The 25,766-nt window shown below is 31.3% G+C and overlaps 1 protein-coding gene across 3 annotated transcripts in view; it reads left to right on the plus strand.

The window, feature by feature from the left end:
• The window catches only part of LOC139756027 (hemocyanin B chain-like), a 95,881-nt gene that overhangs the window by 32,986 nt on the left and 37,129 nt on the right, over positions 1-25,766 (plus strand). The window contains exon 1 of one of the 3 annotated variants that reach the window (XM_071674971.1): positions 25,453-25,714. The exons of the other annotated variants lie outside the window; for them this stretch is intronic. Within the exon in view, the coding sequence (XP_071531072.1) occupies positions 25,456-25,714 (259 nt within the window). The 5' untranslated portion in view covers positions 25,453-25,455. Of the gene's footprint in view, positions 1-25,452; positions 25,715-25,766 lie in introns of those variants that run through there. 3 annotated transcript variants of the gene reach the window in all.

Raw genomic sequence — 25,766 nt, forward strand, 5'->3', positions numbered from 1 at the left:
TTATGTATGCTGAATAAGACTCTGTGGTCAAAATCTAAAAATTCGTATAATTCATCGAGTAATTAGCATATGAATATTATGATAGTCAGTCCAGGTGCTAAATAAACGAATATTATTACGAATAACAGTCTTTTGACTCCAAATACTTAATACTTTTCATTAAACTCTGAGAAAGCTGAAAATATGAGAAAAAAAAAAAGGAAAAAAATTGTCAGGCTGGGATTTTTCTTGATTCATTTGAAAAAATAGATTTTCTTGACAATTTCAGCATTGATGCTTTTAAGGACACTGAATAAGGATTTGTGGTCAACATCTAAATATTCATATAATTATTCGAGTAATTAGCATATGAATTTTAATATGATTATTCCAGGTGCAAATTAAACGGTTAATATTATGAATTACAGTCTTTTGCATCCAAATACTTAATCACCATTATAGATAACATTTATACACAGATTTTCATTAAGATCCGAGGAAGTTTAAAATCTGAGCAAAAAAAAAAAAAAATGTAAGGCTATAGCCTTGAAATTTTCTTGATTCTTATGAAAAATAGATTTTCTTGAAAATGACAACATTGATGCTTTTAAGGATAATGAATAAGGATTTTTGGTCAAAATTTAGATATTCATATATTTTCTCGAGTATTTAGCGTATGACTCTTATCATTAGGCCATGTGCTAATTAGATAATTAGTATTAAGAATTACAGTCTTTTGATTCCAAATGCTTAATCACCATACAAAATAACATCCATACACAGATTTTCATTAAAATCTAAGGAAGTTGAAAATCTGAGAAAAAAAAAAGAAAAAATCTAGGCTATAGCCTTCGATTTTTCTTAATTTTTCTTTTAAAGAAAAATAGATTTTACTGAAAATTTCAGCATAGATGCTTTTCAGGATATTGAATAAGAATTTGTGGTCAAAATCTAAATATTCATATAATTAGCCAATCATTTATCATAGAAAATATATTTTAGTTAGTCCAGGTTTTATTTAAGCGGTTAATATCATGAATTACAGTCTTTCGACTCCAAATACCTAATCAGAAGCATACAAACTTTTATGTACGCTGAATAAGACTCTGTGGTCAAAATCTAAAAATTCGTATAATTCATCGAGTAATTAGCATATGAATATTATGATTGTCAGTCCAGGTGCTAAATAAACGAATATTATTACGAATAACAGTCTTTTGACTCCAAATACTTAATACTTCTCATTAAACTCTGAGAAAGCTGAAAATATGAGCAAAAAAAAAAAAAAAAGGAAAAAAATTGTCAGGCTGGGATTTTTCTTGATTAATTTGAAAAAATAGATTTTCTTGACAATTTCAGCGTTGATGCTTTTAAGGATATTGAATGTAAGGCTATAGCCTTGAAATTTTCTTGATTCTTATGAAAAATAGATTTTCTTGAAAATGACAACATTGATGCTTTTAAGGATAATGAATAAGGATTTTTGGTCAAAATTTAGATATTCATATATTTTCTCGAGTATTTAGCGTATGACTCTTATCATTAGGCCATGTGCTAATTAGATAATTAGTATTAAGAATTACAGTCTTTTGATTCCAAATGCTTAATCACCATACAAAATAACATCCATACACAGATTTTCATTAAAATCTAAGGAAGTTGAAAATCTGAGAAAAAAAAAAGAAAAAATCTAGGCTATAGCCTTCGATTTTTCTTAATTTTTCTTTTAAAGAAAAATAGATTTTACTGAAAATTTCAGCATAGATGCTTTTCAGGATATTGAATAAGAATTTGTGGTCAAAATCTAAATATTCATATAATTAGCCAATCATTTATCATAGAAAATATATTTTAGTTAGTCCAGGTTTTATTTAAGCGGTTAATATCATGAATTACAGTCTTTCGACGGGATTTGTGGGCAAAATCTAAATATTCATATAATTAGTCAATTATTTATTACATAAAATTTATTTTAGTTAGTCCAGGTTTTATTTAAGCGGTTAATATCATGAATTACAGTCTTTTGACTCCAAATACCCGATCAGAAGCATACAAACTTTTATGTATGCTGAATAAGAATCTGTGGTCAAAATCTAAAAATTCGTGTAATTCATCGAGTAATTAGCATATGAATATTATGACAGTCAGTCCAGGTGCTAATTAAACGGTTAATATTATGAATAACAGTCTTTTAACTCCAAATACTTAATCACCGTATAGAATAACATCTAAACACAGATTTTCATTAAAATCTGAGAAAGCTGAAAATATGAGAAAAAAAAAAGAAAAAAATTGTCAGGTTGGGATTTTTCTTGATTCATTTGAAAAAATAAATTTTCTTGACAATTTCAGCATTGATGCTTTTAAGGACACTGAATAAGGATTTGTGGTCAACATCTAAATATTCATATAATTATTCGAGTAATTAGCATATGAATGTTATTATGATTATTCCAGGTGCTAATTAAACGGTTAATATTATGAATTGCAGTCTTTTGAATCCAAATACTTAATCACCATTATAGATAACATTTATACACAGATTTTCATTAAGATCCGAGGAAGTTTAAAATCTGAGAAAAAAAAATGTAAGGCTATAGCCGTGAAATTTTCTTGATTCTTATGATAAAATAGATTTTCTTGAAAATGACAACATTGATGCTTTTAAGGATATTGAATAAGGATTTTTGGTCAAAATTTAGATATTCATATAATCTCTCGAGTATTTAGCGTATGAATCTTATAATTAGGCCAAGTGCTAATTAAATAGTTAATATTAAGAATTACAGTCTTTTGATTCCAAATGCTTAATCACCATACAAAATAACATCCATACACAGATTTTCATTAAAATCTAAGGAAGTTGAAAATCTGAGCAAAAAAAAAAAAAAAAGAAAAAAATCTAGGCTATAGCCTTCGATTTTTCTTAATTTTTCTTTTAAAGAAAAATAGATTTTACTGAAAATTTCAGCATAGATGCTTTTAAGGATATTGAATAAGGATTTGTGGTCAAAATCTAAATATTCATATAATTAGTCAATCATTTATTATAGAAAATTTATTTTAGTTAGTCCAGGTTTTATTTAAGCGGTTAATATCATGAATTACAGTCTTTTGACTCCAAATGCTTAATCAGAAGCATACAAACTTTTATGTACGCTGAATAAGACTCTGTGGTCAAAATCTAAAAATTCGTATAATTCATCGAGTAATTAGCATATGAATATTATGATAGTCAGTCCAGGTGCAAAATAAACGAATATTATTACGAATAACAGTCTTTTGACTCCAAATACTGAATACTTTTCATTAAACTCTGAGAAAGCTGAAAATATGAGCAAAAAAAAAAAAGAAAAAAATTGTCAGGCTGGGATTTTTCTTGATTCATTTGAAAAAATAGATTTTCTTGACAATTTCAGCGTTGATGCTTTTAAGGATATTGAGTAAGGATTTGTGGGCAAAACCTAAATATTCATATAACTAATCAATTATTTATTATAGAAAATTTATTTTAGTTAGTCCAGGTTTTAATTAAGCGGTTAATATCATGAATTACAGTCTTTTGACTAGAAATACCCAATCAGGAGCATACAAACTTTTATGTATGCTGAATAAGAATCTGTGGTCAAAATCTAAAATTTCGTATAATTCATCGAGTAATTAGCATATGAATATTATGACACAGTCCAGGTGCTAATTAAACGGTTAATATTATGAATAACAGTCTTTTAACTCCAAATACCTAATCACCGTATAGAATAACATCTAAACACAGGTTTTCATTAAAATCTGAGAAAGCTGAAAATATGAGAAAAAAAAGAAAAAAATTGTCAGGCTGGGATTTTTCTTGATTCATTTGAAAAAACAGATTTTCAGCATTGATGCTTTTAAGGATATTGAATAAGGATTTGTGGTCAACATCTAAATATTCATATAATTATTCGAGTAATTAGCATATGAATTTTATTATTAGTCTAGGTGCAAATTAAACTGTTAATATTATGAATTACAGTCTTTTGAATCCAAATACTTAATCACCATATAGATAACATTTATACACAGATTTTCATTAAAATCTGAGGAAGTTTAAAATCTGATTCTTATGATAAAATAGATTTTCTTGAAAATGACAGCTTTGATGCTTTTAAGGATATTGAATAAGGATTTTTGGTCAAAATCTAAATATTCATATAATTTGTCGAGTATTTAACGTATGAATCTTATAATTAGGCCTTGTGCTAATTAAATAATTAATATTAAGAATTACAGTCTTTTGATTCCAAATGCTTAATCACCATACAAAATAACATTCATACACAGATTTTCATTAAAATCTGAGGAATTTGAAAATCTGAGCAAAAAAAAAAATGCCAGGTATATAGCCTTGATTTTTCTTAATTTTTCTTTTTTTTTTTTTAAAAAAAACAGATTTCTTGAAAATTTCAGTATAGATGCTTTTAAAGATATTGAGTATGGATTTGTGGTCGAAATTTAGATATTCACATAATTGATCGAGTAATTAGCATATGAATTTTATTACTAGTCCAGGTGCCAATTAAACGGTCAAAATTATTAATTACAGTCTTATGAGTCCAAATACTTAATCACCATATAAAATAACATATATACACAGAATTTCAATAAAATCTGAGTCAGTTGAAAATCTAACCATAAGAAACAAAATAAATAGAAATTGCAAAGCTATAGGCTTGGTTTTTTCTACATTTTTTTGGGGGGGCGGGGGGGAGTTATGATCTTCCTGAAAATTTCAGCATAGATACTTTTATGCATTGTGAATATGAATCTGTGTTCAAAATATAAAAATTCGTAAAATTAGTAGCATAATTAGCGAATGACTATTAACACAATTAGTCCAGGCGTTGAATAAACGGTTAATATCACGAATTACAGTCTTTTGACTCCAAATACTTAATCACCATATAAAATAACATCTATACACAGATTGTCATTAAAATCTGAGGAAGTTGAAATTCTGAGCAAAAAAAATTCAAGGTTATATAATATCCTTGGATTTTCTCTTTCTTTTTTTTTTGAAAAATAGATTTTCTTGAAATTTCAAGCGTAGATGCTTTGAAGGATATTAGATAAGGATTTGTGGTCGAAAACTAAAAATTCATATAATTAGTCGAGTAATTAGCATATTAATTTCATTATATTTAGCCCAGGTGCAAATTAAACGGTTAATATTATGAATTACAGTCTTTTGACTCCAAATAACCAATCACCATATAAAATAACATCTATACACAGATTTTCAATAATATCTGAGGAAGTTGAAAATCTGAACATAAAAAAGGAATTTTTCTTTATTTTCCGAAAAATATAGATTTTCTTGAAAAATTCAGCATAGATACTTTTATGTATGCTAATAAGAGTCTGTGGTCAAAATCTAAGAATTCGAATAATTAGTAGAGTAATTAGCGTATGAATATTATTATAATTAGTCCAGGTGTTAATCAAACGGTTGATATTGCGAATGACAGTCTTTTGACTCCAAATACTTTAAAGAATATTGAATAAGGATTTGTGGTCGAAAACTAAAAATTCATATAATTAATCGAGTAATTAGCATATTAATTTCATTATATTTAGCCCAGGTGCAAATTAAACGGTTAATATTATGAATTACAGTCTTTTGACTCCAAATAATCAATCACCATATAAAGTAACATCTATACACAGATTTTCAATAAAATCTGAGGAAGTTGAAAATCTGAACATAAAAAAGGGGATTTTTCTTTATTTTTTGAAAAATATAGATTTTCTTGAAAAAATCAGCATCGATACTTTTATGTATGCTAATAAGAGTCTGCGGTCAAAATCTAAAAATTCGAATAATTAGTAGAGTAATTAGCGTATGAATATTATTATAATTTGTCCAGGTGTTAATCAAACGTTGATATTGCGAATGACAGTCTTTTGACTCCAAATACTTGACCACCATATGAAATAATATCTATACACAGATTTTCATTAAAATCTGAGGAAGTTCAAAATCTGAGCAACAAAATGCAAAAGAAAAAAAAAAGGATTTTTCTTGATTTTTTTTGAAAAAGATTTTCTTAAAAATTTCACAATAGATGCTTTTAAGTATATTGAATAAGGACTTTTGGTCAAAATCCAAACTATCATATAATTAGCTGAGTAATTAGGATATGAATTTTATTATTAGATCCAGGTACTAATTAAACTGTGAATATTATGAATTTAGGCTTTCGACTCCAAATACTTGATCACCGTATAAAATAACATTCTACACATATTCTACTAAAATCTGAGGATTTTTCTTAATATTTTTGAAAAATAGATTTTCTCATAATTTCAGCTTAGATACTTTTAAGGATATTGAATAAGGATTTGTGGTCATAATCTAAATATTCATAGAATTAGTCGTGTAATTATCATATAAATTCTATAATTAGTCCAGGTGTTAAGTTAATGGTTAATATCATGAATTTCAGTCTTATGACTCCAAATACTTTATCATTGTATAGAATATTATCTATACACAGATTTTCATTAAAATCTGAGGAAGTTGAAAATACGAACAAAAAAAAATGTAGGGTTATAGCCTTGAATTTTTCTTCAATTTTTTTGAAAAAATAGATTTTCTTGAAAATTACAGCATTGATGCTTTTAGATATTGAATAAGGATTTGTGGTCAAAATCTTAATATTCATACAATTAGCCGAGTAATTACCATATGAGTTACCATAATTAGTCCAGGTGCTAATTAAACGGTTAATATTATGAATTACAGTCTTATCACTCAAAATACTTAACCACCATATAGATAACATCTATACACACATTTTCATTAAAATCTGAGGAAGTTTAAAATCTGAGCAAAAAAAATGTTAGGCCTTGAAATTAGCCTTGAAATTTTCTTGATTCTTTTAAGAAAAATATTTTCTTGAAAATTACAGCATTGATGCTTTTAAGAATACTCAATAAGGATTTTTGGTCAAAATCTAATTAGTCATATAATTAGTCGAGTATCTAGCGATTGAAATTTGTAATTAGTCCAGGTGCTAATTAGATGATTAATATCAAGGATTACAGTCTTTTGACTTCGAATACTTAATCACCATATAAAATACCACCTATATACAGATTTTCATTAAAATCTAAGGAAGTAGAAAATCCGAGCACAAAAAAAAACTAGGCTATAGCCTTCGATTTTTCTTGATATATTTTTTGAAAAAAAATCTAAATTTTCCTGAAAATTTCAGCATAGATGCTTTTAAGGATATTCAGCAAGGATTTGTGGTCAAAATCTAAATATTCACATAATTAGTCAATTATTTATTATAGAAAATTTATTTTGATTAGTCCAGGTTTTAATTAAGCGGTTAATATTATGAATTGCGGTCTTTCGACTCCAAATACCCAATAAGAAGCATAGAAACTTTTAATGTATGCTGAATAACAATCTGTTGTCAAAATCTAAAAATTCGTATAATTAGTCGAGTAATTAGCCTATGAATATTGTTTTAATTAGTCCAGGTGCTAATTAAACGATTAATACTATGAATAACAGTCATTTGACTCCAAATACTTAATCACCATATAGAATAACATCTATATACAGATTTTCATTAAAATCTGAGGAAGTTGAAAATATGAGAAAAAAAAAGCAAAAATGTCAGGCTGGGATTTTTCTTGATTCATTTGAAAAAAAAGATTTTCTTGACAATTTCAACACTGATGCTTTTAAGGATATTGAATAAGGATTTGTGGTCAACATCTAAATATTCATATAATTATTCGAGTAATTAGCATAGGAATTTTATTATTAGTCCAGGTGCTAATTAAACGGTTGATATTATAAATTACAGTCATTTGAATCCAAATACTTACTCACCATGTAGATAACATCTATACACAGATTTTCATTAAAATCTGAGGAAGTTGAAAATCTGAGCAAAAAAAAAAAAAGAATGTAAGGCTATATTTCCTCGATTCTTTTAAAAAAGTAGATTTTCTGAAAATTACAGCATTAATGCTTTTAAGAATATTGAATAAGGATTTGTGGTCATCATTTAAATATTTATATAATTATTAGAGTAATTAGCATATGAATTTTATTATAATTAGTCCAGGTGCTAATTCAACGGTCAATATTATGAATTACAGTGTTTTGAATCCAAATACTTAATCACCATATAAATAACATCTATACACAGATTTTCATTAAAATCTGAGGGAGTTTAAAATCTGAGCAAAAAAAAAAAAATGTAATGCTATAGCCTTGAAAATTTCTTGATTCTTTTCAAAAAATAGATTTTCTTGAAAATTACAGCGTTGATGCTTTTAAGGATATTGAATAAGGATTTTTGGTCGAAATCTAAATATTCATATAATTTGTCGAGTATTCACCGTATGAACTTTATAATTAGGCCACGTGCTAATTAAACGGTTGATATTACGAATTAGTCTTTTGATTACAAATGCTTAATCACCTTATAGAATAATATCTATACACAGATTTTCGTTAAAATCTAAGGTGGTTGAAAATATGAAAAAAAAAATGTAATTTTTGAATTTTTTGAAAAAATAGATTTTCTTGAAACTTGCAGCATTGATGCTTTTAAGTTCAAAATCTGAGCAACAAAATGCAAAAGTAAAGAAATGGATTTTTTTTGAAAAATAGATTTCTTAAAAATTTCACTATAGATGCTTTTAAGGATACTGAACAAGGATTTTTGGTCCAAGTCCAAATCATCATATAATTAGTCGAGTAATTAGCATATGAATTTTATTATGATTAGTCCAGGTGCTAATTAAACAGTGAATATTATGAATTATAGTCTTTGACTCCAAATATTTGATCACCATATAGAATAACTTCTCTACACAGATTTTATTAAAATCTGAGGATTTTTCTTGATGTTTTTGAGAAAATACATTCTCTCAAAATTTCAGCATAGATGCTTTTAAGGATATTGAATTCGGATTTGTGGTCATAATCTAAATATTCATATAATTAGTCGAGTAATTAGCATATAAATTTTATAATTAGTCCAGGTGTTAAGTTAATATCAAGAATTTGTCTTATGACTCCAAATACTTAATCACCATATAGAATAATATCTATGCACAGATTTTCATTAAAATCTAAGGTGGTTGAAAATATGAAAAAAAAAAAAAAAAGATTGTAATTTTTGAATTTTTCTTGAATTTTTTGAAAAAATAGATTTTCTTGAAATTTGCAGCATTGATGCTTTTAAGAATATTGAATAAGGATCTGTGGTCAAAATCTTAATATTCATATAATTAGCCGAGTAATTAGCATATGAATTTTATCATAATTAGTCCAGGTGCTAATTGAACAGTTAATATTATGAATTATAGTCTTTTGACTCCAAATACTTAATCACCATATAGATAACATCGATACACAGATTTTCATTAAAATCCGAGGAAGTTTAAAATCTGAGCAAAAAAAACGTAAGGCTATAGCCTTGAAATTTTCTTGATTCTTTTGAAAAAATAGATTTTCTTGAAAATTACAGCATTGATGCTTTTAATAGTATTGAATAAGGATTTTTGGTCAAAATCTAAATATTCATATGATTAGTCGAGTATTTAGCGTATGAAATTTATAGTTAGTCCAGGAGCTAATTAGATGTTTAATATTAAGAATTACAGTCTTTTGACTCCGAATACTTACTCACCATATAAAATAACATCTATATACAGATTTTCATTAAAATCTAAGGAAGTTGAAAATCTGAGCAAAAAAAAAAAAAAAGAAAATCTAGGCTAAAGCCTTGGATTTTTCTTGATTTTTTTTTTTTAAAGAAAAATAGATTTTCCTGAAAATTTCAGCGTAGATGCTTTTGAGGATATTTAATAAGGATTTGTTGTCAAAATCTAAATATTCATATAATTAGTCAATTATTTATTATAGAAAATTTATTTTAGTCCAGGTTTTATTTAAGCGGTTGATATCATGAATTACAATCTGTTGACTCCAAATACCCAATAAGAGCATACAAACTTTTATGTATGCTGTGGTCAAAATCTAAAAATTTGTATAATTCATCGAGTAATTAGCTTATGAATATTATGATATTCAGTCCAGGTGCTAATTAAACGGATAATATTACGAATAACAGTCTTTTGACTCCAAATACTTAATACTTTTCATTAAACTCTGAGAAATCTGAAAATATAAGCAAAAAAAAGAAAAAAAATTGTCAGGCTGGGATTTTTCTTGATTCATTTGATAATAGATTTTCTTGACAATTTCAGCATTGATGCTTTTAAGGATATTGAATAGGGATTTGTGGTCAAAATCTAAATATTCATATAATCAGTCAATCATTTATTATAGAAAACTCATTTTAGTTAGTCCAGGTTTTATATAAGCGGTTAATATCATGAGTTACAGTCTTTTGACTCCAAATACCCAATCAAAAGCATACAAACTTTTATGTATGCTGAATAAGAATCTGTGGTCAAAATCTAAAAATTCGTATAATTAGTCGAGTAATTAGAATATGAATATTATGATAGTCAGTCCAGGTGCTAATTAAACGGTTAATATTATGAATAACAGTCTTTTAACTCCAAATACTTAATCACCATATAGAATAACATCTATACACAGATTTTCATTAAAATCTAAGGAAGTTGAAAATATAGTAAAAAAAAAAAAAAAAAAAAAAAAAAAAAGCAAAAATGTCAGGCTGGGATTTTTCTTGATTCATTTGAAAAAATAGGTTTTCTTGACAATTTCAGCATTGATGCTTTTAAGGATATTGAATAAGGATTTGTGGTCAACATCTAACTATTCATATGATTATTCGAGTAATTAGCGTATGAATTTTATTATAATTAGTCCAGGTGCTAATCAAACGGTTAATATAGATTTCAGTCTTTGAATCCAAATACTTATTCACCATATAGATAACATCTATACACAGATTTTCATTAAAATCTGAGGAAGTTGGAAATCTGAGGGAAAAAAATGTTCGGCTATATCCTTGAAATTTCCTTGATTCTTTTGAAAAATAGATTTTCTTGAAATTTACAGCATTAATGCTTTTAAGGATATTAAATAAGGATTTGTGGTCATCATCAAAATATATAATTATTCGAGTAATTAGCATATGAATTTTATTATAAGGTGCTAATTAAACGGTTAACATTATGAATTACAGTCTTTTGAATCCAAATATTTAATCACCATATAGATAACATCTATACACAGATTTTCATTAAAATCTGCGGAAGTTTAAAATCTGAGCAAAAAAAAAAAAAGTGTAAGGCTATAGCCTTGAAATTTTCTTAATTCTTTTCAAAGAATAGATTTTCTTGAAAATTACAGAATTGATGCTTTTAAGGATATTGAATAAGGATTTTGGTCGAAATCTAAATATTCATATAATTTCTCGAGTATTCAGCGTATGACCTTTATAATTAGGCCACTTGCTAATTAAACGGTTGATATTTCCAATTACAGTCTTTTGATTACAAATGCTTAATCACCATATAGAATAATAACTATACACAGATTTTCGTTAAAATCTGAGGATATTCAAAATCTGAGCAACAAAATGCAAAAATAAAGAAATGGATTTTTCTTGATTTTTTTTTTAAGAATATGTTTTCTTAAAAATTTCACTATAGATGCTTTTAAGGATATTGAACAAGGATTTTTGGTCCAAATAAAAATCATCATATAATTAGTGGAGTAATTAGCGTATGAATTTTATTATGATTAGTGCAGCTGCTAATCAAACGGTGAATATTATGAATTATAGTCTTTTGACTCCAAATATTTGATCACCATATAGGATAACTTCTCTACACAGATTTCATTAAAATCTGAGGATTTTTCTTGATATTTTTGAAAAAACAGATTTTCTCAAAATTTCAGCATAGATGCTTTTAAGGATATTGAATAAGGATTTGTGGTCATAATTTAAATATTCATATAATTAGTCGAGTAATTAGCATATTAATTTTATAATTAGGCCAGGTGTTAAGTTAATATCAAGAATTTGTCTTATGACTCCAAATACTTAATCACCACATAGAATAATATCTATGCACAGATTTTCATTAAAATCTAAGGAGGTTGAAAATATAAAAAAAAAAAAAAAAATGTAAGGTTATATAGCCTTGAATTTTTCTTGAATTTTTTGAAAAAATAGATTATCATGAAACTTGCAGCATTGATGCTTTTAAAGATATTGAATAAGGATTTGTGGTCAAAATCTTAATATTCATATAATTAGCCGAGTAATTAGCATATGAATGTTATCATAATTAGTCCAGGTGCTAATTGAACAGTTGATATTATGATTTACAGTTTTTTGACTCCAAATACTTAATCAACATATAGATAACATCTATACACACATTTTCATTAAAATCCGAGGAAGTTTAAAATCTGAGCAAAAAAAATGTAAGGCGGTTAATATTATGACAGTCATTCCAGGTGCTAATTAAACGGATGATATTACGAATAACAGTCTTTTGACTCCAAATACTTAATACTTTTCATTAAACTCTGAGAAAGCTGAAAATATGAGAAAAAGAAAGAAAAAACTTGTCAGGCTGGGATTTTGATTCATTTGAAATAATAGATTTTCTTGACAATTTCAGCATTGATGCTTTTAAGGATATTGAATAAGGATTTGTTGTCAAAATCTAAATATTCATATAATCAGTCAATTATTTATTATAGAAAATTTATTTTAGTTAGCCCAGGTTTTATTTAAGCGGTTAATATCATGAATTACAGTCTTTTGACTCCAAATACCCAGTCAGAAGCATACAAACTCTGTGGTCAAAATCTGAAATTTCGTATAATTCATCGAGTAATTAGAATATGAATATTATGATAGTCAGTCCAGGTGCTAATTAAACGGTTAATATTATGAATAACAGTCTTTTAACTCAAAATACTTAATCACCATATAGAATAACATCTAAACACAGATTTTCATTAAAATCTGAGAAAGCTGAAAATGAGAAAAATTGTCAGGCTGAGATTTGTCTTGATTCATTTGAAACAATAGATTTTCTTGACAATTTCAGCATTGATGCCTTTAAGGATATTAAATAAGGATTCCTGGTCAACATCTAAATATGCATATAATTATTCGAGTAATTAGCATATGAATTTTATTATAATTAGTCCAGGTGCTAATTAAACGGTTAATATTATGAATTACAGTCTTTCGAATTCAAATACTTAATCACCATATAGATAACATCTACACACAGGTTTTCATTAAAATCTGAGGAAGTTTAAAATCTGAGAAAAAAAAAAATGTAATGCTATAGCCTTGAAATTTTCTTGATTCTTATGAAAAAATAGATTTGAAAATGACAGCATTGATGCTTTTAAGGATATTGAATAAGGATTTTTGTTCAAAATCTAAATATTCATATAATTTGTCGAGTATTTGGCGTATGAATCTTATAAATAGGCCATGTGCTATTTAAATGGTTACTATTAAGAATAACAATCTTTTGATTCCAAATGCTTAATCATCATATAAAATAACATCCATACAGAGATTTCCATTAAAATCTGAGGAATTTGAAAACCTGAGAAAAAAAAAATGCCAGGTATAGCTTTGATTTTTCTTTTTTTTTTTTTTGAAAAAATAGATTTCTTGAAAATTTCAGCATAGATGCTTTTAAAGATATTGAGTATGGATTTGTGGTCAAAATTTAAATATTCATATCATTAGTCGTGTAATTAGCATATGAATTTTATTGTGATTAGTCCAGGTGCTATTTAAACGGTCAATATTATGAATTACAGTCTTATGACTCCAAATACTTAATCACCATATAAAATAAACCTATACACAGAATGTTAATTAAACCTGAGCCAGTTGAAAGTCTGAGCATAAGAAACAAAATACATAAAAAATGCAAAGCTATAGCCTTGGACTTTTCTTGAATTTTTTTTTTTTTTTTTAGGGGTATGGGGGGAATTTAGATTTTCTTGAAAATTTCAGCATAGATACTTTCATGTATGGTGAATAAGAATCTCTGTTCAAAATCTAAAAATACGTAAGATTAGTAGCGCAATTGGCGTGTGACTATTATCATAATTAGACCAGGCGTTACATAAACGGTTAATATTGCGAATTACAGTCTTTTGACTCCAAATACTTAATCACCATGTAGAATAACATCTATACACAGATTGTCATTAAGATCTGGGAAGTTGAAATTCTGAGCAAAAAAAATTCAAGGTTATATAATATCCTTGGATTTTTCTTGATTTTTTTTTTTTTTTTGAAAAATAGATCTTCTTGAAAATTCCAGCGTAGATGCTTTAAAGGATATGAAATAAGGATTTGTGGTCAAAAACTAAAAATTCATATAATTAGAGTAATTAGCATATTAATTTTATTATATTTAGCCAAGGTGAATATTAAACGGTCAGAATTATGAACTACAGTGTTTTGACTCCAAATATTCAATCACCATATAAAGTAACATCTATACACAGATTTTCAATAAAATCTGAGGAAGTTGAAAATCTCAACATAAACAATGGATTTTTCTCTATTTTTTGAGAAATATAGATTTTCTTGAAAAATTCAGCATAGATAATTTTATGTATGCTAATAAGAGTCTGTGGACAAAATCTAAAAATTTGAATAATTAGTAGAGTAATTACCGTATGAATATTATGATTAGTCCAGGTGTAAATTAAACGGTTGATATTACGGATTACAGTCTTTTGACTCCAAATACTTAATCACCATATAGAATAATATCTATACACAGATTTTCGTTAAAATCTGAGGAAGTTCAAAATCTGAGTAACAAAATGCAAAAAAAGAAATGGATTTTTCTTGACTTTTTTTTGAAAAATAGATTTTCTTAAAAATTTTAATATAGATGCTTTTAAGGATATTAAGGATTTTTGGTCCAAATCCAAATCATAATATAATGAGTCGAGTAATTAGCGTATGAATTTTATCATGATTAGTCCAGGTGCTAATTAAACGGTGAATATTATGAATTATAGTCTTTTGAATCCAAATATTTGATCACCATATAGAATAACTTCTCTACACAGATTTTGTTAAAATCTGAGGATTTTTCTTGATATTTTTGAGAAAATACATTTTCTCAAAAATTCATCATAGACACTTTTAAGGATATCGAATTAGGATTTGTGGTCATAATCTAGATACTCATATAATTAGTCGAGTAATTAGCATATAAATTTTATAATTAGTCCAGGTGTTAAGGTGATTCTTAATATCATGAATTTCAGTCTTATGACTCCAAATACTTAATCCCCATATAGAATAATATCTATGCACAGATTTTCATTAAAATCTGAGGAAGTTGAAAATATGTGCAAAAAAAAAAAATAATGTAAGGTTATAGCCTTGAATTTTTTTTTGAATTTTTTGAAAAAATAGATCTTCTTGAAAATTACAGCATTGATGCTTTTAAGGATATTGAATAAGGATTTGTGGTCAAAATCTTGATACTCACGGAATAAGCCCAGTAATTAGGATATGAATCTTATCATAATTAGTCCAGGTGCTAATTAAACTGTTAACATTATGAATTACATTTTGATTGCAAATACTTAATTACCTTATAGAATAACATCTATACATAGATTTTCATTAAAATCTCCGGAAGTTGAAATTGTGAGCAGAAAAAATGCATTTTTCTTAATTTTTTTGAAAATTTCAGCATAGATGCTTTTAAAGATATTGAATAATTATTTGTGGTCAAAATCTATATATTCATATAATTAGTCGAGTAATTAGCATATGAATTTCACTATAATTAGTTCAGGTGGTAAGTAAACGTTTGATAATATGAATTACAGTCTTTTGGCTCCAAATACTTAATCACCATATAAAATAACATCTATACACAGATTTTCATTAAAATCTGAAGAAGTTGAAAATCTCGGCAAAAAAAAAATATATATATATATATATAAGACTGGGATTTTTCTTGTTTCATTTGAAAAAACAGATTTTCTTGACAATTTCAGCATTGAAGCTTTTAAGGATATTGAATAAGGATTTGTGGTCAAAATTTAAATATCCAAATAACTAGTCGAGTAATTAGCATATGAATTTTATTATAATTAGTCCAGGTGCTAATTAAACTGTTTATATTATGAATTACAGTCTTTTGACTCCAAATGCCCAATCACCAGTTAAAATGACATATATACACAGGTTTTTATCAAAATATGAGGAAGTTGAAAGTTATGTATGCTGAATAAGAATCTGTAGTCAAAATCTAAAAATTGATATAATTAATCGAGTAATTAGCGTGTAAATATTATAATTAATCCAGGTGTTAATTAAATGGTTAATATTACGAATTGCAGTCTTTAGACTGCAAATACTTAATAACCATATAGAATAACATCGATACACAGATTTTCATTAAAATCTGAGGAAGTTGAAAATCTGAGGAAAAAGAATGGAAGGATGTGGATTTTTTTTTTTTTTTGAAAGAATAGGTTTTCTTGAAATTTTCAGGATAGATGCTTTTAAGGATATTGAATAAGGATTTGTGGCCAAAATCTAAATATTCATATAATTAGTCCAGTTCTTAGCATATGTTTATCATGATTAGTCCAGGTGCTAATTAAACGGTTAATATTATGAAATACAGTCTTTTGACTCCAAATACTTAATCACCATATAAAGTAACATCTATACACAGATTTTCATTAAAATCTGAGGTAATTGAAAATCTAAGCAAAAGAATGCAATGATGTGGATTGTTCTTAATTTTTTTGAAGAAACAGACTTTCTGAAAATTTCAGCATAGATGCTTTTAAGAATATTGAATAAGGATTTGTCGTCAAAATCTAAATATTCATATAATTAGTCGAGTAATTAGCATATGAATTATCATAATTAGTCCAGGTGCTAATTAAACGGTCAATATCATAAATTACAGTCTTTTGAATCCAAATACTTAATCCCCATGTAGAATAATATCTATACATAGATTTTCATGAAAATCTGAGGAAGTTGAAATTTTGAGCAAAAAAAATTATTCTTTTTTTTTTTGAAACAATAGATTTTCTTGAAAATTTCAGCATAGATGCTCTTAAGGATATTGAATAAGGAATTTTGGTCAGAATCTAAATATTCATATAATTGGTCGAGTACTTAGCATATGAATTTCATTATAATTATAATTAAACTGTTAATATTACGAATTACAGTCTTTTGACTCCAAATACTTGATCACCATATAGAATAACTTCTCCTCACCCAATGTCTCCATATGTTCAAACTATTTCAGCACACCCTCTTCTCCTCTCTCACATACGCTTTTTATCACCACACCTTTCTCTAATAATCTGTATATTTATAGTCCATGCCTTGCATTCAAACAACAATGCTGGGACTACTATAACATCGAACATACTCAGTTTCGCCCTCCCAGAGTACGGCCAATATTTCCGCCCATTCTTCATGCCCTCCTGATCCTTTGATCCGTTACCTACCATATTCAAACTCACACCACTTCTGACTTGTCCTTCAACCTTGCTAAATCTAATAACCTTGCTCTAACTCGCATTTATTCTCAATTTCCTTCTTTTGTACACTCCTAAAAACTTACTTAACTTTTCCAGGTTCTCAATCGAATCAGCCACCAATGCTGTATCATCAGAAAACAACAACTGAATCATTTTCCAGACCCTCTCATCCCCTACAGAATACATACTCGGCCTTTCCCCGACTCACGTTCACCTCTAACAACACCATATCCATAAACAAATTGAACAGCCATGTTAACATCATTCGTTCCTTCGACAGGCTAGCCTCATTTGAAACCATACACTCTCCTTTCTTCCAACTCTTACACATGTTTTACACCCTTGATATAAACTTCTCACTGCTTGTAGCAGCTTTCGATAAGGCATCTATGTCAAACTTTTCATATGCTTTCTCGAGATCCATAAATGCCACATACAAGTCCATCTTTTTCTTTAAGTATTTCTCAAACACAATCTTTAAATCAAATTCCTTATCTACACATTGTCTACCACTTCTGAAACCACACTGTTTCTCTTCAGTCAAATGTTCTGTATATGCCTTCACCCTTTCAAACACTACTCTACTAATCAACTTATAAGGTAAACTCAAGAAACTTGTTTCTCTGTAGTTGGAAGAGTCAACTTTATCCTCCTTGTCTTGTTACAGTGGCACTATACATGCATTCCATCAATCCTCAGGCACTTCGTCACTATCCATGCATACATTTAGAATTCTAATTAACCAATGAGCAACATAGTTAACCCCTTTATGAAATAATTAAACTGCAATGTTATCAACTACAGCCACCTTGCCACTTTTCATCTTACATAGGGTTTTCACTCTCTATTCTATCTTGACCAAACTATTATTCATGACTTTCTTGCCTTGCATACTTCGCATACCAGCCCGTCCCAATCACCCTACACATGGCACACTCTCATCACATATTGCAACAACAGTACTTCAAAATACTCTCTTCATCTCCTCGCTTTATCAGTATCTGTTACCACTTATCCTTTTGGCCGCTTCACTGGTGTTCCCATTTGTTCTCTTGTTTATCTCATATCATGAACTCATTCCAAAATATCTTATTCTCCCCAAAGTTTACTAATACTCTCTCACTCCAACCTTCATTTCCATTCTTTTTTTTTCAACTCTTACACCTTTCTTATGAACTCCTGCCACTTTCTCTTATACATCACCCAATCATATGCACTTCTTCCCAGTAAGTTCCACCCAATCACTTGTCTTTTCTCTTTTCCTGGCACTTTGCTTCTTCATCCAACTACTCACTACCCTTTTGATCTGCCCACCTCCCAACTTTCGCATGCCACATATTACGTTTACCAAGAGAAGCTAGAACTGAGGTAAATCAGGTAGTTTTTCCTTGAAACTGATCATAATGTCACATGTTATCAATGCTTCCCTAAATACCTCCCACTCCTCTCTAAATCCATTGCCTATTTACTCGCACCTTTTATCATTCTATATTGAATTTCTCCCGGTGTTTCTTTACACAGGTCTTATACAAGTTCACTTTCTTTCACTTTTCTCTTTTCACCAATAAAGTTTCCTCTTTTCCTAAACCCTCTGCAAGTCTTCTCCCTCACCTGCACAAGTTGGAGATCAGAAATCTCAGCAGCTACCCATTTCAGCACACTTATATCCAAAAGTCTCTCCTTTGCACTGCTGACAATTAATGTGTAATCCAATAATGCCCGCTGACCATCTTTCCTACTCATATGGTATACTTGAGTTTGTCTCTCCTTTTAAATCAGGTATTCCTCATCACCAGTTCTCTTCCAGAACACAACTCCACAAGCTGATCAGAATTTTCGCTCACCATATTGAATACCCGATCCCTCTTCCCAGATATACCCTCGAATGCTACAGTTCTCTACTTCACACTTGAATCATCCATCACTAATACCCAATATCTTGCATCAGAGTTGTTGATAAACTTATTCATATATGGAATTATCTGATTCATGTGAAACAGTATAATGATTCTTATTGATATATCTATTGAGTTTTCTGAGACGATTCATCTGTTTCTGTCAATTCTTAAGTTATTGAACGTGGAGACCTTAGCGTTGCTCATCTCTCCTACCCACCTATTTCTTTTTCGATTAATCCCTCCAACATAACAAGTTATCCTCTGCCATATGATTTCCAAGACATTTACCGTATCCTTAGAATTTTGGTGAAGCTCCACATCTTACATAAAAGTATTGCTCACGGAATACCATACCATCATATATACTCATGTTTGTCGTTATGGATGGGACTTCCCTTTCCCCACATTTTTCAGTGCACTCGAGACCTTTTCCCTCCTCATCCACTTCGTAGCTAATTTCAGCCCTTGTGAATCTAAAACACTTCCCTAACCACAAGTTCTCTCCCCTCAAAGTCACATTCCACATAACCTTTCTCTTGTCATTTACTCTCAGCTTCTTTCACAGACGCCAATATCGGCAGTTTCTCACCGTAATCTCTTACTGACGCCGTATCATCAGCAAACACCATCCAACTCACCTCACACTCTACTCCCACCCAACGCCAGTGGACTGCATATCTGTTTCTCCATCGAAGACCTTTGTACCACTAACTCGTTCATAAATAGATCAAATATCCATGGTGACATCATATATCTCTATTGCTGAGCCACCTTCACCTGGAACCGCTTGCCCTCTACTCTACCCAGTCATACACAAGCCGTAATCTCTTGATAAAAACTCTACACTGTTTCTAATAGCTTTCATCTCAGACCATTCGCGATACCATTAAGAAAGCATCCCAAGAAACCCAATCATACGCTTTCTTCAGATCCATAAATGACACGTGCAAATCCTTCTTTTTTTTCTAAGTATTTTTCATACACTTTCTTTAAAGCCATTACATGATTAACAATACTCTAGCACTCTTAAACCATATTGTTCTTCCCGTGTCCGATGCTTTGTGTACACCAACACTCTCTGAATCACCATTCATCCGCACAGCTAAGGAGATACAATGAACAAACTAATACCTCTGTAATTCGTACACTCACCTTTGTCGTCTTTGCCGTCATGCAATGTCACTATACATGTATTCCACCTATCTTCAGGTACTTCACTAAAAATGATAACAAACCAATCAACAATCTAGATAACCCCTTCCTTAAGAAATTTAATTGCTACATCATCCACTCCAGCCGCCTCGTCACATTTCATGTCGCCGCATTACCGAACAACCTACGAGCAACGAACTCTCGACTCAGAACAGGTTTAGCGCACTAGATGGTGAAGTACAGGATGATCGTAGCATCATCCTGGTCAGGGACTCTATAGTCAGTCATCAGGACCAGGAGTTCTGTGCGAAGGGTAGAAATAGGAAAAACTCGTGCTATCGAGGGGCTAGGATAGAACGCGTCCTAGATAAGTTTGACGACATAGCCTCAAACAATCCCGAGGATGTGATTTTGTCGCTCAGGTGGGGACTAACAATTCAGTTAATGGAAGATCGGAAGAAATTTTAGCGAAGAATAGGGAACTTATGAGGAACCTTAGGAAGCTTATAATATCGGGATTGCTGCTAAAGTATAACGTCGTTTCCTGTACTCTCATTAGAATGCTGGTGAAAAAAAAGAAAAATCGAAGCTCTCTGTAGTGAGGAGTATATTGCATTTAGTATGGACTAGGACCATTTCAGTCATGATAGATGTCTGTACACTAGGGATAATCTTTACTTGAATGGAATATGGAAAGCCCACCATGGTAGTGCAATAGATTAGAATGTTAGTTTTTTTTTTTTCATAAACTTCTCAGGAGAGCAAATCACGGTCGAGCTAACGAAGGAAGTAGGAGAATGGGGTAGGATGAAGAGGTAGCTGTGGGAAGTGGGTCGGCGCAGGGGAATCTGAATGTGAAAGGGATCTGAGATCCAAGGTTTCCAGTTTGACCATTATAAGGGTAGCGGTAAAGGATGGATGGGACCTTGGCAGTAGGGATCCTCGGGGATTAGCGGTAACTTTACAGGTAGAGGAATTAGCAAAAAAAAGGTCTAGTAGGATCAGATGGGGACAGTTCAGGCAGTATCAGAAGCAGGTTGCCACAACTACATGGGAACTCTCAGGTAACTTTTAACACCGAGGCTGGTATGTTCCAGTGCGGGGAAGGTCAGAGTAAGGAGGAGAACCAAAAAAAAAAAAAAATAGGTGGAGAACCGTCTCTCTCCCGATGCTACATATCTACATATGCAGACATAAATAGCGATGATGCAGTCACGCATACTGACGGTAAAAAAAAGGCAAGTTCAGTCCAGTATCAATTACAATGAAAGTGGGCGAGTGGGTAAGTGGTAACAAGCAGTCATGAAATGAGGAGATGGAGTGAGCACTTTGAAGTACTGTTGAAATGTATAATCATAGTGTGCCATGTGTAGGGTGTTTGAGTCTGGGTGGTTTGTCAAGAATGCGAAGTAAGAGAATCATGGAGAATAGTTTGGTCAAGAGAGAACAGGTGATGAAAGCCTTACAAAAGATGAAAAGTGGTAAGATGGCTGTAGGTGATGATACTACAGTTGAATTACTTCATGAAGTGGTAACTGTTTTTTTATTGGTTAGAATTTTCATTGTATGCATGGATCATGGTGAAGTGTATAATGATTGATGGAATGGATGAATAGTGCTACTGTATAAAGGCAATGGAGATAAAGTTAAGTGTTCCAACTACAGAGGTACAAGTCTGCTGAGTGTACCTGTTAAGTTGTTTGGGAGAGTAGTGATTGAAAGAGTGAAGAGATGAACAGACCATCATACTAGAGAGAAAGAGCGTGTTTTCAGAAGTGGTAGACGATGTGTAGATAAGAAGTTTGATTCAAAGATTGTGAGTGAGAAATACTTAAAGACGATGGATTTGTATGTGGCATATATGGATCGGGAGAAAGCATATGAGAAGGTTGATACAGATGCCTTGTGGGAAAACTGATAGAAGCAGTGAGATGTTTTTATCAAGGGTGTAAGACACATGTAATGAGTAGGAAGAGAGGAGAGTGAGTGGTTTCAATTTAAGGTTAACCTGTCAAAGGGATGGGTGATGTCAACATGGCTGTTGAATTTGTTTATGGAGATGATGTTGTTACAAGTGAACGTGAGTCTTGGAGGAAGTGCCAGTATTCAGTCAGTTGTCGTTTTCTGATGATACAACACTGGTGGCAAATTCGATTGAGAACCTGCAGAAGTTGGTGACTGAATTTGGAAGAGTGTGCGAGAGAAGGAATTTGTGATTGAATGTGCATTAAAGCAATGTTATTAGATTTAGCAAGGTTGAGGGACAAGTTAGATGTGGTGTGAGATTGAATTGAGGAGGTGAATTGATTTAGATGCCTTGGAGTGGATATGGGAGTGAATAGAGTCATGGAAGCGGTGAATCATATGGTGGATGACGGGGCAAAGGATCAAGGAGGAATGAAGAATGTATGAAAAGACTGGTTGTAAGGTGTGGTAGTAAAGAGAGCGTAGATGAGAGGGCACTGAGAGAATGAGTGAGGAGAGGTTAATAGATAGGATGCAGGTGTCAAAGAGAAGGGGAAAAGGAGAAGGGAGGGAGAATACTGGAGATGGAAGGACTAAATGAAAAAGATTTTGAGTGATCGGATCATGAATGTGCAGCAGAGAGAAAGCCCTATACTGGGAATATTCAATTGGGGCCTTGTGGTTTGCAGGAGGTTGACCTGCTGTATGTTAACTGAACCATGGCATGTGAAGTGGCCGAAGGAAACTAAGGATAGCTCTGCGGTGCTTAGCTATGGATAGAGGTCTAGGGTATCGATGCATTGCACATGAAAGGTAGGACATTATCGTTATGACCTTCGGCCTTTCTTTGTCTGTTCTTGGCACTACCGAGTTAACGCGGGAAACGGCAGTCAAATATATATATATATATATATATATATATATATATATATATATATATATATATATATATATATATATATATACTGTAGGAATATATATATATGTACCTGTGGTTTCAGAAGTGGTAGAGGATGTGTGGATCAGGTGTTTGCTTTGAAGAATGTATGTGAGAAATACTTAGAAAAGCAAATGGATTTGTATGTAGCATTTATGGATCTGGAGAAGACATATGATAGAGTTGATAGAGATGCTCTGTGGAAGGTTTTAAGAATATATGGTGTGGGAGGCAAGTTGTTAGAAGCAGTGAAAAGTTTTATCGAGGATGTAAGGCATGTGTACATGTAGGAAGAGAGGAAAGTGATTGGTTCTCAGTGAATGTAGGTTTGCGGCAGGGGTGTGTGATGTCTCCATGGTTGTTTAATTTGTTTACGGATGGGGTTGTTAGGGAGGTGAATGCAAGAGTTTTGGAAAGAGGGGCAAGTATGCAGTCTGTTGTGGATGAGAGAGCTTGGGAAGTGAGTCAGTTGTTGTTCGCTGATGATACAGCGCTGGTGGCTGATTCATGTAAGAAACTGCAGAAGCTGGTGACTGAGTTTGGTAAAGTGTGTGAAAGAAGAAAGTTAAGAGTAAATGTGAATAAGAGCAAGGTTAATAGGTACAGTAGGGTTGAGGGTCAAGTCAATTGGGAGGTAAGTTTGAATGGAGAAAAACTGGAGGAAGTAAAGTGTTTTAGATATCTGGGAGTGGATCTGGCAGCGGATGGAACCATGGAAGCGGAAGTGAATCATAGGGTGGGGGAGGGGGCGAAAATTCTGGGAGCATTGAAGAATGTTTGGAAGTCGAGAATATTATCTCGGAAAGCAAAAATAGGTATGTTTGAAGGAATATTGGTTCCAACAATGTTGTATGGTTGCGAGGCGTGGGCTATGGATAGAGTTGTGCGCAGGAGGGTGGATGTGCTGGAAATGAGATGTTTGAGGACAATATGTGGTGTGAGGTGGTTTGATCGAGTAAGTAATGTAAGGGTAAGAGAGATGTGTGTAAATAAACAGTGTTGTTGAGAGAGCAGAAGAGGGTGTTTTGGAATGGTTTGGTCACATGGAGAGAATGAGTAAGGAAAGATTGACAAAAAGGATTTATGTGTCAGCGGTGGAGGGAACGGGGAGAAGTGGGAGAACAAATTGGAGGTGGAAAGATGGAGTGAAAAAGATTTTGAGTGATCGGGGCCTGAACATGCAGGAGGGTGAAAGGCGTGCAAGGAATAGAGTGAATTGGAACGATGTGGTATACCGGGGTCGACGTGCTGTCAATGGATTGAACCAGGGCATGTGAAGCGTCTGGGGTAAACCATGGAAAGTTGTGTGGGACCTGGATGTGGAAAGGGAGCTGTGGTTTCGGTGCATTATTACATGACAGCTAGAGACTGAGTGCGAACGAATGGGGCCTTTGTTGTCTCTTCATAGCGCTACCTCGCACACATGAGGGGGGAGGGGGTTGTTATTCCATGTGTGGCGGGGTGGCGATGGGAACAAATAAAGGCAGACAGTATGAATTATGTACATGAGTATATATGTATATGTCTGTGTGTGTATATATATGTGTACATTGAGATGTATAGGTATGTATATTTGCGTGGGTGGACGTGTATGTATATATATGTGTATGTGGGCGGGTTGGGCCATTCTTTCGTCTGTTTCCTTGCGCTACCTCGCTAACGCGGGAGACAGCGACAAAGCAAAATAAATAAATAAATATATACTGTAGGTAAACATTTTACATATGAAAAAGAAAGACAAATGCAAAGAAACAGACATTGAGAGAGAGAGAGAGAGAGAGAGAGAGAGAGAGAGAGAGAGAGAGAGAGAGAGAGCAGTTGCGTATATCTTCATCCACACACTTCATATTACGTACAACATACACATATATAAACCCTTTAAAATTAGTCTTCCATGTCAAAACTTACTTACTCCAGTCAAGTCCCTTTCATTTATCTCTGACCACCATATGAGACAATAATGAATTTTATCACAGATAATGATCAGTCATAATAAGTCACGAGATCAGAGACCTGGGTGTGTTGTGTTGTCCAGCAAGTCTCAAGCATCAAGATTGTCAGGGGAGCCAAAGGTCGCTGCGGGACTGGACAAACGCTGGTATATAAGTGGTCTGGGAGAGCTCAGTACCACCACCACCAGCATGAAGGTCCTGGTCTTGTGTGTGCTAGTAGCGGCTGCGGCTGCTTGGCCGAGCTTCAGCGAGGAAATTGGCGTACACTTCCAGAATGACGCTGGCGGTAAGCACATCATGCTATGTTACGCATTGTATCATTACTTAAGGGGAACTCT

The sequence above is a fragment of the Panulirus ornatus genome, chromosome 20, assembly GCF_036320965.1.
Source record: "Panulirus ornatus isolate Po-2019 chromosome 20, ASM3632096v1, whole genome shotgun sequence".
Classification (NCBI taxonomy): domain Eukaryota; kingdom Metazoa; phylum Arthropoda; class Malacostraca; order Decapoda; family Palinuridae; genus Panulirus; species Panulirus ornatus.